This window comes from Mustela erminea, chromosome 13 (genome assembly GCF_009829155.1).
Source record: "Mustela erminea isolate mMusErm1 chromosome 13, mMusErm1.Pri, whole genome shotgun sequence".
NCBI lineage: Eukaryota > Metazoa > Chordata > Mammalia > Carnivora > Mustelidae > Mustela > Mustela erminea.
The window spans coordinates 555,486-569,121 of NC_045626.1; the positions used below are offsets into that span (position 1 = coordinate 555,486).

Here is a 13,636-nt window from a genome sequence, read left to right on the forward strand (position 1 = left end):
CACCGAGCAACAGCCCAGACGGGGGATGTGGGGCGAGGGCTGGTCTCCGCTGTCCTTCCGGGCGCGGTGGCGGCTGCCAGGGGGGTGCAGTCACGGTCGCTGCTCCAGGGGCTGGTCAGCGAGACGCCATGGGGACGCGGAGGGCCTGTGGGCTGGGCGCTCCCTTCTGAAGGCTCCTGGCTGCGCCCCCCGTGTGGCCCCCGGCCTCGGAAGGAACCCGCTCTGTCCTGAGTTGCGGGTGCGTGCTTGCCAGCGGCCATGAGGGGGGAAGGTCGGCTCTTCCCCAGCGTCGGGCAGGAAACCTCTCGCTTCCTGGAAAGTGCAGGTGTCCACGTGCCCAGTGCGTGCGCGTCGATTTTCACGTGGGCCGAGAGCCGAAGCCTCTCCATGGTGCCCTGGCGTGGGGAGGAGGACACAGCCACGCCGGGCCCCACCGTCCGGGGCCGAGTGAGACCAGCTCCAGTGCGTCACGACACGCGTCCGGAGCACGTGAACGTCTTCGTCTTCAACCCGACTCAGAACCTTCAACACAAACGCTTCCGATGTCAGAGTGCCGGTCGAGAACCGAGACTGAGCCCCAGTATCGGTGAACCCAGGAACACGCCCGCAGCCACAAGGGTGCCTCAAGTCAGCGCGAGCCTTGAATCGAAGCCAGGCCAGGACTCGTTTACTTACTGTGTGAGTCGCTTAGAAAATGAGCCCCTACAAGTCCCATGAGAGCATCTGCACAACGACGGGCTGTCCACGGCGCAGATCTGCGCAGTCAGCAGCCTGAGTGCCGGGGCCCGGCCTGCCACCCGCCAGGGCAGAGAACTGGGCGCTTGTGCGTGAGGTCCCGGGGAGGGGCTGAGGGCCGGGGCACCCCGTGTGCTCAAGTCCCACAGGTACGGCAGGAGAGACCCTGACATTACCTGGGCAACCTCCGAAGGTGGGTGCTCAGTGCAGGAGGTGGCACGGCTGGGGACGCAGAGGTGTTCTCAAGTGTCCCACTCACTCCACACACGCCTGTACACTCACACGTGCAGACACGCAACAGACACGCACACTCAGAGCTCAAGTGCACACAGATACACTCAGATCCCCCACTCAGATCGCACATGCACACGCATGCCAGACCCCCCACGCACACCCACACCCCACATGCACACACTCAGACCTCACACGTGCACACACGCAGCAAACACCTGTGCACTCACAGTCAATATACAGCAGGCGCCACTCATATGCACTCACAGGCACGCGCATACTCACACTGCAACCCCGTGGGCCTGTGCACACACCCACACTCACATCTGGACACACCATGGGGCACTGTGCTCGGTTGGGAAGGCGGGCGCGTTGGGCGCGCCGTTTGCAGCACTTCCTGCCTGTGACGGGCTCCACGCATCTGTGGACGTGGTCTCGTCCACGTGGCTTTTCCACATCAACAGAGTCACTTCCCTCCGGACCCACCGGTGCCTGACCGACACGGACTCCACGCGTGTGTGCAGGCGTGTGCCTGCGGCAGGGTCTCCGCGGGGGGCCCGGACGCGCCGCGGCCATGCGTTCGGCAGGTGGAGAGGCCACAGCACGGCTTCTCTCAGCCCTGCACACGCACGCGCCGTCCCGTGACCCCGTGCACACGAGTCCCTCACTGAGCCTGCAGAGCCCACACGCAGCGCCCGTTTCGACGCGGCTCTCGCGGGGGCTGCTTCCGTCCCACAGAAACGAAACGTGTTTCCTCTCCCAGCTGAGACGCCTTCTTCCCACGTGAACACACAAGTGTGCCCAGGAGCGGTGCTGGGCAGGGCTGCAGCCAAGACCGGCTTGTCCGCCGCCGACTCCCGCAGCGTCTCTGGGGAGGGCCCTCAGCCTTTTGTCCACTGAACGAGCTCAGAAAGCTCAATGCCGAGCTAGACCAAATCAGTGTTTCTGTGAGAGGAAACATGAAAGTAAAATCAGAGCCTGATTAAGGCACAATTTCCGCCGCTCGCTCTTTCATTCCGTGACATTTAACACAATAAGACGTAAATGAGTCTTCGGCCAAAACGGTTTCTCGTGTGGCTGAGGCGTGTTCCAGACGGAGGGGAGGCAGCCCCACGGGCTCGACCGCGGCCCGCTGCAGTCACACGCTTTGGAAATGAGCCTCCACGTCCCCCGGGACCGCCCTGTGGCGCCTCTGATAGCCGGCAGGACGCGGCGGATTCTGGGTACAGCTCGTCCTTTTAAAAACATGCCATTTCAGTGAAAACGGGCATATTTAAGGTTTATCCTGGGAGATAAACATCTATTATTTAAAACACGAAGTTCATTTTCAGGAAAGTCATTTGAATACTTCACACGTTCCCCGCCTGGGCTTCATGCCCCTGGCACGTTCAGTGTCTGTCAAAACAATATTTACACAAGTACCTGTCACAACAGTGACCTGTCTTTGCTTCAGCTAAACGGAACAAAACGCAGGATTCCGTTTCCAAGGTGGAAGAAGTTTTCCACACGTGAAAATGTTTGTTTTTAGCTCTGGTGCTGAACTCAGCACTTACGGGGAGGTGACAGGCGACTGACAAGTGGGCCAAGTCCTCTGGAGGAGGGTGGCGGGCGCACGTGCAGCTCACGGGGTGTGGGGACCCGGCCGGCCCAGGCCACGGCCCACTGCTCGCGGGCCATGCGTTCACGGGGAAATGGTGCATCTCGCACGCGTGAGATCTGTGTCTTCCCGCGAGGCCCGAACAAGCCGCACGGAGAGGGAAGCTCAACACGCCTTTTTAACGCCAAACTTGTGGTGACCACAGGGACTGCAAACCCGGGGCAGAGAGGCCGCGCCCGTGCCTACGAGGGGTCCCGCCCCCAGAAGGGTCTCCCGCACCCACACGCGCTCCCTCCCCGAGAAGGCGAGAGGCCTGGTCTCCGGACGTGGAGACGATGCGCTACGGCAGCAGGACTCGGACGGCGTCTGCGTGGCGGTGGCCTGTGGGTTAGCGGTCAGGGCAACGGGCGCCTGTGGCACCGCTGTACACAAACACACAGCCTGTCACCAGACGCCGGCCCACCGCCCTGGAGACCTCGTGAAGACGGGCAGAAAAGGAGGAGACCAGGAACGAGTACATGGGGACGGCGCGGTCGGAGGAGAGCCCTGATCCGTCCGAGAACACAGACATGACGGTCCACGCGGGCCTTCCCGGGTCACGCCCCCAGGCACCTGCCAGGAACCGTGTGGGCCTTCACTGGGGGCTCCGGGCCCCGTTGCTGAGTGTGTGAGAGGCCTGTAGTCACACTGCCCGGTAAGGACACTCAGGACAACCTCGGGAAGCCGGCCACGCTGTGTGTGCATGCGTGTGGACGCACGTGTGCATGAGTGTGCACGTCGGCCTGTGCGAGACAGCATGAGAGCAGATACGGACGGAGGTGCGGGCGTGCGTCTCACTGGACGCGGGCAGAGAGGCCACTGGCACGTGGTCCGTGGTCAGGAAGCAGCTCCTGGGCAGGCGGGCACCGGGAGGACCAGGCAGGCCGAGGAGACGGGCACCAGCTCCAAGCCTCGCCCCCAAAGCACCTGCAGGAAATCCCGATGGCGTCTGCGGAGCAGAGATCCGGGCCCCACGAGACACCACGGCAAGTCACTTCCAACAGCGTCACTGAGCGGACATTTTCCGTGGCAGAAAATCCCCCGGTTTGCACCGTGGAACTTGCGATGTGACGTCTTCCCCGTAAGCGACCTGGGGGACAGAAGGACAGCAGGAAAGCAGGCTTGTTTTCCAGGTGAACGTCGGCGTCGTGCTGTGGTCTCCGGAAGGTGAAGGGACATTCAGTCGTGGAGGACCGTGTGCCGCCTCAGCTCTGCCGGCGTCCGGGAGCCGCTGCTCACGCGTGGCCCTGAGTGAGGACACACAGCGCGTCGTCCCCACAAGTCCCAGCTTCTCCGAGGCAGGAATGTCTGGAGAGCCTCTGTCACCCGTGCAGCCGACCTGCCAGGACTGGCGCCGTGTGCTGGCGGCCAGCCAAGCCCTGGCCGGGCGGGTCCAGCAGCCCGACTGTCCCACACCCGGACCCTGCCCTCTCTCAGAGGCGAGACTCCCACAAGGCCAGCACCGGCCCCTCGGCTGGCCGGAGCGAGGACCAAGTGACCAAGAGTCGCGACAGAGTGGGTCATGGCTCCCTCCTGAGGGACACAGAAGACAGGGACGCGTCGCTATCCTCAGAGCATCCGATGGCAGCGACGGCAGGTCGAGCGGTTGCCATGACCGCAGCCGTGCCACTGGGGAGCACAAAGGACGGACGCGTTCGACCAGAGAGAAGGGCGACCTCAGGACGCGCCCCGCGTCTGCCCCGAGCCCTGAGCCTCTCGACAGACTGCTACCCTGGGCCCCACGGCCTCGATGGCTTCGGTCTCGGCCCACGTCTCAGGCTGCGCCCAGAGTGTCTGTCTGAGCAGCGCCGGCTGGGAGAGCTGGTCTGGGCTGTGGTCAGCAGAACCCCGCATGGAGCGTGTGGACGGGGGACCGGCCGCATCGCAGCCAGGCTAAGCACACCGTCCTCACGGCCACGCTTCGCTGACCCTGGACACACGAGCGCAAGCTGAGTATCCACCGCGGGGAAGTAGCTCACACGCCCCGGACGGAGGCCCTCACACCCTGGAGCCCAGGCGCAGCCTCCGGAAGGGAGGGGTAAATGACCCCGATGTGGAGGCCCCGAACCCTGTGTCACGGCCAGAGAGCAAGCAGAGTGACATCGCGCCCGCCACACGCACACACGCGCACACACGTGAAGTACACAAATGCTCACTTGTGTGCACGCTTGCCTATCTGTGCGCGCAGGTGTGTGTGCCTGTGTGTGCACGTGTGTGCGAGCATGGCTGTGTGCCTGTGGGGTGTGCAAGTGCATGTCTGTGCATGTTGGCTGTACGTGTGCGCCTCTGGGTGTGCGTGTGCGCGTGTGCGAGCGCGTGTGCACGGGTGTGTACCACACCCAGCGGCCGCACCAAGATGACACAGTCTCCCTGAAGTTGGAATCCCTCCCGGGAGCAAAGGGTCTGAAGAAGGTCCTCAACCAGGTTTGCCCTCGGGTGGCGGCAGGTGTGTGCGGCGCAGGTCGGCTTCTTGCCGCGGGTCTGAACTGCACTTAGTCACGGACGAGAGCGGCTCCCGGGGGCGGCTCCTGTCAGGAAAACGAGCTCATTTCTAGAGTTTCCTGCATTTTGACACACAGAATTTTTCTTTCTGAATGGTAAAAAGTAAACCGTCACCGCCCAGTAAGCGGGCAAGGGTCTGTCGTGTGAGCATTTGGGAAGCACAGACGTCCGGAGGCGGCCCCTCGGGACCACCCGCCAGGGCCCACGCGTGGCGCGGGGACACGGTCTGCCTCTGGGCTTACACTCGCTTCGCCAACAGGACGGCTCGAGTTAATGAGGGACATGAAACTTGCCAAGAACTTTAACAGTCAACTGTCTACACAGACAGTGTATTTCATCTCACTTGACGCCGGACGCCCATCCCGAACAAAACGTGGACAGAGCAGAGGCGGCCAAGAGGCTCAGGGCTCGACCGTCCCGTGGCCACACCTGCTCCCGCGTGTGGCGCCCGGACCCAAGCACCGTCGGCGCGTCCGCTCTCGCTGCGGACGGGCCGCGTCGGGGAGGCTCCGGTGGGGCTGGCATCACACGTCCCCAGCTGCCCCCACCGTCCGGGAGCGGCACGACGCCTCCGAGGAAGGTCCGCGGGTGCGGAGAGCAGGTGCGCAGCGTTGGGCGGCTCTGCGGTTGGGAGGCCGGAGCCAGCCTGGTTTCCGGTCGTGACCGAGGGAAACGGAGGCCCTGTCCCTGCGCACGACTCAGCCCCCACAGACACCCTGCCGGCAAACTTACCCGAACGCGTGAGTCCTGGGGCTGCAGAGCCGCGTAGGCCTCCTTCTCTGGCCCTGGCAAAGCGAACCTGCCAGGACGCAGAATCTCATGTTCCCAGCGGTCAGGGACCCGGCGCATGTGACGTGGGGGCCCAGGAGAGCCCGCCGCTCGCCCCCTGCGTCGTCAAGACCGCAGACCTACGCCCGCCGACAAGAGGAGCCGGACGACGCGTGGGAGAACCGAGGAAGGCAGCGGAGCACGTCCGCGCGGGCGGGTCCTTCCCTCTGCAGCCCCTGCCCCTCAACGGGCACGTCTGTGCGTCAGGGACGGGTCAGGCTCCTATCCAGTGTGGCCCTCCCCTCCGAGCTCAGGGAAATGGGCAGGAGCCCCGATGCCAGAGCGGCCATGCCACGGCAGTGCCCTAAGTGCTACAGGCCACGAGGGCCGAGCGGAGACTCTACAGACCGGCTCCCACTGAAGCAGAGGGCGATGGGCAGAGGCCAGACCGGTGCGGGGAGCTGGGGAGCACCACTAGCTGTGGCCATGGCGGGACAGCTCCCTGCAGGCAGCAGACACGTGGACCCGCTGCCCGCTGGCTCATGGCACGCAGGGGTCCTGTCCCACGGCAGGAGCAGAGCTCCCGGACCGCCCTCACGGGCCAGCCGGCCCGACCCCTGCGGGCTGACCCTGCGCACGGACGGTGCATCTTCAGACGCGCCACGGAGCTGGTGTGCGGGGTGCTGCGGACGATGGGGGACCACACAGACACGTGGAAGCCACGGAAAAGAAGTTACATTAACTTCGGAGCAAAGAATGTTTTGCATGGAAACACTACATTTAGCATTTCTAATTAAAAACATGCTGAGAAGCCCCGACTTTCTGCTGAGAAAAAAATGATCTAGAAACAGTGCCAAAGGGCCCCAGAAACCATGAGGAAACACTAAGGTGAACCACAGCGGCAAACACACCTTCGGTGATTCCAGACCCCAAGGCAACCCGGGAACCTGGCCGCAGGGGAGAGACAGCAAACTTCTAGAAACATCTATCCTCGAGGAAAGCCCCAGCCACCATGTGGCAGGTGTGACTCGGCACAGGTGTGGGGCTCCCACAGGGACACATCCAGGGCTCCCAGGAGCTCCGGGGACCTGCCCCCAGAGACCCGGATACGCGGGAATGCCCGGTCCCACGAGGTGGCGTCCCTACAGAGCTCACTCACCGGATGCTCAAAGTCTCCCTCCCGCTTGCCACACAGACGTCCACGGTACGTGGGCTTGAACGGGGGGAGCACCCACCACGCAGCCCTGGTCGCACAAAGCTCGCGTCTGTTACCTCCCCTGACCTCCTTCTGCCTCGGGACCTGCACGTGGGGTCGGTCAGAGGCCCCCGAGGCTGTGCTCCCGGACCCTCTTCTTCCTCAGGGAAGCGCCTAGGAGTCCTGGCAGGACAACACCTGGTCAGTTTAACTGTCACTATGGTACGAGGAGGAGGTGTGGACAGAGCTGCAGCTGCAGGTGAACCTTCCAGAAGCCATGGCTGGCCTTGGTGTTAGCCCTCAGGGACCCAGGGGACCGTGGAGGCAGGGCCCCGGCAGGAAGGCTGACGGCCGCGGCACGCAGACAGCAGGTGGGCCGTTGGCCTGTGGCCGGCTGGCACCTCTCCTGGCAGCCAGTGCCACGGGGGCTGGTCAAGGCACGGCTGTGCATCCCGCCTCGGCACAGACGGGCCCACGGGCGGGCCGAGAGGGGTCTGTGCTGACACAGAGCAGAGTGCCCTGTCACAGACAAGAGCCCAGTGTTCTCCCGGAGGACGGGGGCCCGGGGGAGCCCAGCGCGGGGAGACCGCCCCCACTGGTGCAGAGCCGGCGGCCAGTGCTCTGCAGCGCAGGAAGAAGCGTCCTTCATCTGGAGACTCTCCGCAAAGACACGGCAGCCTTCGGAAGGCACAGCCAGACAAAGGGTGAAAACCGGAGCGCCTGGAAAGGGGGTCACCGTCCCCGGCCCATGTCGGCTCCCAGGACCCACGTGCAGGAGACGGGGTCCCACAGAGCTGTCGCCCACGGCCGGTACATCATGTCCCTGCCTTTCTGCAAGCACGAGGCCGCGTCGGGGCGGCAGCTCTCCCCACGCCGGCCTGTACTCAGTGAGGCCCCGCGGGGACGACACTCAGTGTTTCCTCCTCAGGGGGAGAGCTCGGCTCACAGGCCAAACACCCGGCTGTTCCGGGCGCCCACGCGGAGGGCCAGCCGGCGGGAAGGAGGCCTAGCCTCGGAGCACATGGGACAGAGACTTCCCGGCCGGTCTGGCCCTGTGGGCCCCTGGCCCTGTGGCTCAGCGACCCTGGAGAGGGACAGCTGGGAGCGTGGGTTTCCCCGCTCTGATGTTTTTATTAAGGACACCTGCTCTTCACCACTGTCCCAGTGGAACCGCCTGACCCCCATGCCGCCCGCACCTGACCTGACGTTTCGGACGCTTGGCCACAGTGAGCACAGACACCGCCTGTGTGTTGAAACGGTCCCTTCGAGGACGGCAGGAACCCGCCAGTGCTCATTAGAACACCGGGCACGATCGCGGGCCAGCGGCAGAGCTTCTGAGCCTGGAACCACCTTATTCTGAAGTCTGGACAGCCCTGAATGAGGAGGCCGGAGCCTCAAATCAGAGGGTTGCTGGTGGCATCCGCTGCTTCGTGACTCACGGACTTTACTCACAAGGGGGCATCTGGGGCCGCAAGGAAAACCCGAGCCACACTTCCACCAGCTCTGCTAAATGACGAAACGCACACAGTTGTTTAAAACCCACAGTTAGGGACCTGCCTGTGTCACAAGCCGTTGCCACGACCCCGCGTGCTCCCGCACAAACACCACGTTTGGTCTGCTGGACGCCACAATGTTAGAAGGGCGCGCAGAGTGGAGTATCTCTCTCCATGGCCCCAGGAAGCCCCTCGGGCTTTCCGTCGAGGGACAAGTCCTTGCTGGCCATAAACGCAGACGGCTCTCTGCACATGGGGCTGGGCAGGTGCACCGGTCGTGGCCCCGCAGCGTGGGGGGCGCAGGGGCTCCGGCAGAAGCTTGTGTGCTTGGCAGACCCACTGCTTGGACGCAGCGGCAAGGGGAGGGCAGCCCTGTGAGACACGAGTCCACGTCCTGCGCAGGCCGGCCACGCTGGCCACGGGGCGGGGGTCAGACCTGCATTTTATCTCCCTTGGTGTGGTTCTCGGCTGCTGGGCGGCCGTGGGATCTGGGGATCCTGATGCTCACACTCAGACACCCCCGCACGTTTGCCATCAGGCACGAACGTCGTCCGGGAACACCCGTCTGTCTGTCCTCTGTGGGAATCCTGGCTTTCCGGGTGAACAGCCCAGTCCTGCGAGTAGGAGGCAATGCTCACTAGGACGGCTCAAGTAAGAACCCGTAGGCCAGACCCCAGAGTGATGGAAACGAGCTGAGAGTGCACACGCCCACCTTCGAACCCCGGGACGGTTTCCGGGGGCGCCGGAACCCTCACTCCGGGGCCACGAGCTGCGTGAAACAGTGAGTCACCATGGTGGCCCGGTCCCTGCCGGCTTCCTTGCTATGTCCATGCCCTCCCTTGGGGCTTTTGCCTGGACGTGGCAGCAAATACCATGTTCTGTGGGGGCCCAGGTAAGCCGAGAAGCCAGGTGCCAGGGAGACACTGGCACCCCAGGGCACAGCCACCCTACGTGCACCCGAGGCCAGAGCCCCCCTGACCACACCTGCGCCTGCGGCCAGGACTCACGTGACAGCCCCCCCCCATGCTGCTCACATGGCCGGGGGGCCCCCCAACATCCCGCAGAGGGTCCACAGCCAATTCCATCATCACCAGAAGGGGCCTCGCTGCCCCTTGACCGTGACTGGGAGCCAAACGGACGGCACACGCTGTGAACCCGATGTGCTGCTTCCAACTTCACAAGACTGTCCCTGGGTTTCCGGTTTCAGCGACCTTTGAATTATTCACACACATGCGCCTCCTGTGAGGTGGGTTGGACGCTGTCGAGCACTTGTTTGGGTGACTCGGTAAGCAGAGCTGGGCGGTTTGACCCTGGGTCAGAGGTCAGCAATGTCCCCCAGGTCGCTGCTTGGGCCCCTGCAGGGCTGGTGGGAACAGGGGATCCTGCTCTGGGGATGGGACCCAGGGAAACCAGAACCAGCAGAGCGTTGGTGGCAATGCGGTTGGCCCCGGCGAGGGGACCCTGCGGCACGAGGCTGTGGCGTGTCAGCAGCCACCGTGGAGGAGGACCGGCCTTCCCACACCCTCCACTGTCCCCCCTCAAAAGGGGAGGCCCATAGCAGGCCTGCCCTCCCCGCCCAGGACCCAGGGGCCGGGCCTCTGAGAACCCAGGAGGCCTTGCTCTCAGGCACACCAAGCTGCCGGCCCCTGGACAGGCGCAGACAGACCTCCTGGGCTTGCGACACCTGGGCTGCACCCGGGGTGCAGGGTGGGCAGCCTGGGAGGGCCCAGGAGCACGGGCCAACACCCTTCCCAACTGTGGGTATGAACACAGGAGCTCGGGAGAGACGACACGGGCCGGGGTCCCACAGGCTCCAGCACCCGCCCGTTGAGACGCTCTCGGGCCGCACGCACAAGCGCGGAGGGACCACAAGAACACGGAAAGGCCCTCCTCACCCCGCAGTCCTGCTCTGACTGTGTCTGGGAAAGATGCCGTGCGTGTCACGGTGCATCCTGGATGCGGGCTGGGCGGCTCCCTCCTGCGGTCACTGACGCTCCGGAAAAGGAGCAGGTCCTCCCTCTGGGGCCCAGCGGGAGCACCTCCGTCTGCAGAAAATGGCGGCTGTGACTGAGACGCCCGGGGTTGACGGTCTGGTCAACGGCGGCAGGGGTGGGAACCGCGCGTTTCTATGGGGCTCCCCGGTGCCTGCGACGGCCTCCGTCGGTCCGGACCAGAGCCCACCTGCCGCAGACCCACCGGCCGCAGGGCAACTGGTGGGCTACGTGGCTTCCCAGGAACTGCCCGTGGCGTGGCCCGGCTCCTGCAGAGGCGGCAGCGGGCGTGGCGCCAGAGACCGCGTCAGAGGATACGCGAAAATAGCTCAGCACAGAATAAAACTTGTGGTTAGTGTGCTTTCGCGGCAACGGGACGCTTTTCTATTTTCATTTGTTTTGTAATTGTGCGCAATTTCTATTTTTATCCAATTTGTGGTCCACCAACTGAAAAAGAAAGCAAACCCCCAAAGCCCCCTCTTCCTAACTGCTTACCTCACCCCTGCACAGACACACACTCACTCCTCCGCAGGTCCATCAGAAAGCCGCAGACTACTAATCTACCTCACCCCTGCACAGACACACACTCACTCTGCTGCGGGTCCATCAGAAAGCCGCAGATTACCAATCTACCTCACCCCTGCACGGACACACACTCACTCTGCTGCGGGTCCATCAGAAAGCCGCAGACTACTAATCTACCTCACCCCTGCACAGACACACACTCACTCTGCTGCGGGTCCATCAGAAAGCCGCAGATTACCAATCTACCTCACCCCTGCACGGACACACACTCACTCTGCTGCGGGTCCATCAGAAAGCGCCAGGGTACTAATTTCCCGGGGGAAGTGCTGACACCATTTACTTTTTGCATTTCACATGCAAGGTTGAGGGGGGTTCACCCCCTTTAAACACAAACCGGCCCTTCCATTTGCCTTCACTTAATCTGAAATAATTTGTGACGTATTTTAAATACTGTTTCAAGTTGTTAATTTCTCCGTAAGGTCTACACTGACAGATGAACGCCATTCTGAGGCCTGGGTGGGGGTGGGGGGTCCAGTAGCGTGTGAGCGCAACAGCAGCCCCAGGGCCAGGGGCCGCCTTCCCTAGTCCTCGCTCAAGGGAGCCCAGAGGCGGTCCCCAAGGAGTCTCCAGCTTTGCATTTCAACACAAAAGGTGATGTTTGCGGCTGCTCCCCCCGGGCAGGACCCAGGCCCCTTGCTGCTGTAATTTCAAGAAATGGCCATTATTCCTCTGCTGCCCAATTCTCTCTTCTCCTGGAGCTGCCTTATCCGCACCTGCACCGGCCACTCTGCTCCGAGCAGCAGCAGCGGGAAAGGGAGTTAAGTGACCAGCTCCGGAGCTCGGCTAACGCGGCATTGTTTGTCCTCCGTCCTCCGGGGAGGTGAGGCTGAAATCGTCCAACCGGCTGCCGCGTGCGGACGGTCCCTGGCCAAGCAAGCAGGTACTAATTGGCACCAAGCACGCGGCCACAAACACCGCCCCACGCCCTCCCACCAACCCCACGCTGCTGACTGCCGCCTGGGCGGACGGCTCTCTTGCCGGGGGCTCCATCCCTGGCAGGATTTCTTCTTATCTAAATGGCATAAAATAAAGACACAGGTGCCCTGCTGAGCACCTTCTACCCGCCTCATTCCCCCAATGACAGGTTGGGACCCACGGGTCAACAGGGGGAATGGGGGGGCAAACTTGCCCCGCCCCCCGCCTGGAGCTCTGGGCAGGAGAGTAAAGCCGTCGCACATAGCCACCGAGAGTCCCACCAGTGGGCTGGACAGGAGGGTCAAAGATTGTCGGCAGGTCCTCTCTCCCTCCCGCGTCCTGCTTGAGGAATCCCAAAGCCGGGAAAAGGACAGACGCCGCGCTGGGAAGCCGACGGGACCAGCCCACGGGCCGGCCCAGGAGCTCCAGGAGCTCCGGCCCGCGGTCTGTGTGGAGCAGAGAGCGCTCCTGGGCCGGGGCCACACCCAGAAAACTCCACCTTCTCCAAGGAAGGAAGTCTTTAAATCGACCTTCCACGCCGAAGGTGGGGGCGCGTCCACGGAGCTCCCGCAAACGCCGGCCAGTGCTCTTTGGGGCTGGCTGTTAGGGGACCCCTGGGATGCGGGGCGGCGGACGGCCACCCCCGGCTGAGCAGAGGGGGGAGGGGAGGGCGAGACCCTGGGCAGCGAGCTCTGTGCGGCACGTGGACGGCCCTCCTGGCCTCTGACAACAGGAACCTCCTCAAAAATAAAACATCTTCGTTTGAAGGTTCTATTTATTTTCTTTTAAAACTGCTATTCCAGAACACCTTAAAAAAGGAAAAACCCCCAGGACTGAGTCTCCTGGGACTGGCGGAAGGTGCCCCATCCACACGCCCACCCGCGCTACCAGGGACGTGAGGCAGACCCTCGGGCTGTTTCCCAGCTGCCCCGTCCCGTCTGAACCAGCCTGCCCCGGGGGAGACAAGGGACAGGCAGTGGCGTGCGGACGCGGCAACAGCACACCCTCAGCCGCCCACACGAGGCCCAGGCCACGGCCCCACCCACCACGGCCTGGCACGCGGACTGCCCCCTGCGGGCTTTGGGACTCACTGGAGAGGCTTCCCGTTTTCACACAAAGCTAAGGGTCGGTGACGGCAGCTACGGGGTCCCCGCACTCCGCCACCGCGCACAGAGAAGCACAGACCATGGGGGCCCACGCCACAGAGCTCACGCGCCTGGCTGAGAACGGGAGAAGCCACGCCGGCTGCTGCCACGGGGGCCGCTCCAGCCGCTGCTCCCACCTCTGGGCTCGGGCGCGTCCCCCAGGGAAAGACCCCGGTACCTGCACGCTGGGGTGTCCTCCGGCTGATGCCTTCACGGCCCCCCGGCTCCCCTCCGTCTCGTAGTGGGCTCTGTGGTGGGGCTTGGGCTGCACCTCGATCCTCAGCTCGTAGGGTCCCGAGCGCGACGGCAGCTGCCAGTCTAGGGCCGGGAGTGACGGGCTGAAAGGGAACACACAGGGCGTTACAGAGGACGCCGAGCGCGGCCCAGCACCACACCCCATTAACGTCCCCGTCAGCGAGGACAAGGTAGAGCCACCGGCT

General features: G+C 63.7%; 1 protein-coding gene across 9 annotated transcripts in view; it reads right to left on the reverse strand.

Moving 5' to 3' along the window:
- Window positions 1-13,636, reverse strand: part of NFATC1 (nuclear factor of activated T cells 1) — a 92,994-nt gene that overhangs the window by 53,178 nt on the left and 26,180 nt on the right. For all 9 annotated transcript variants that reach the window (XM_032309239.1, XM_032309244.1, XM_032309241.1 and 6 more), the window contains one exon: window positions 13,375-13,534. In XM_032309239.1, coding sequence (XP_032165130.1) covers window positions 13,375-13,534 — 160 coding nt within the window. The remainder of the gene's footprint in view (window positions 1-13,374; window positions 13,535-13,636) is intronic.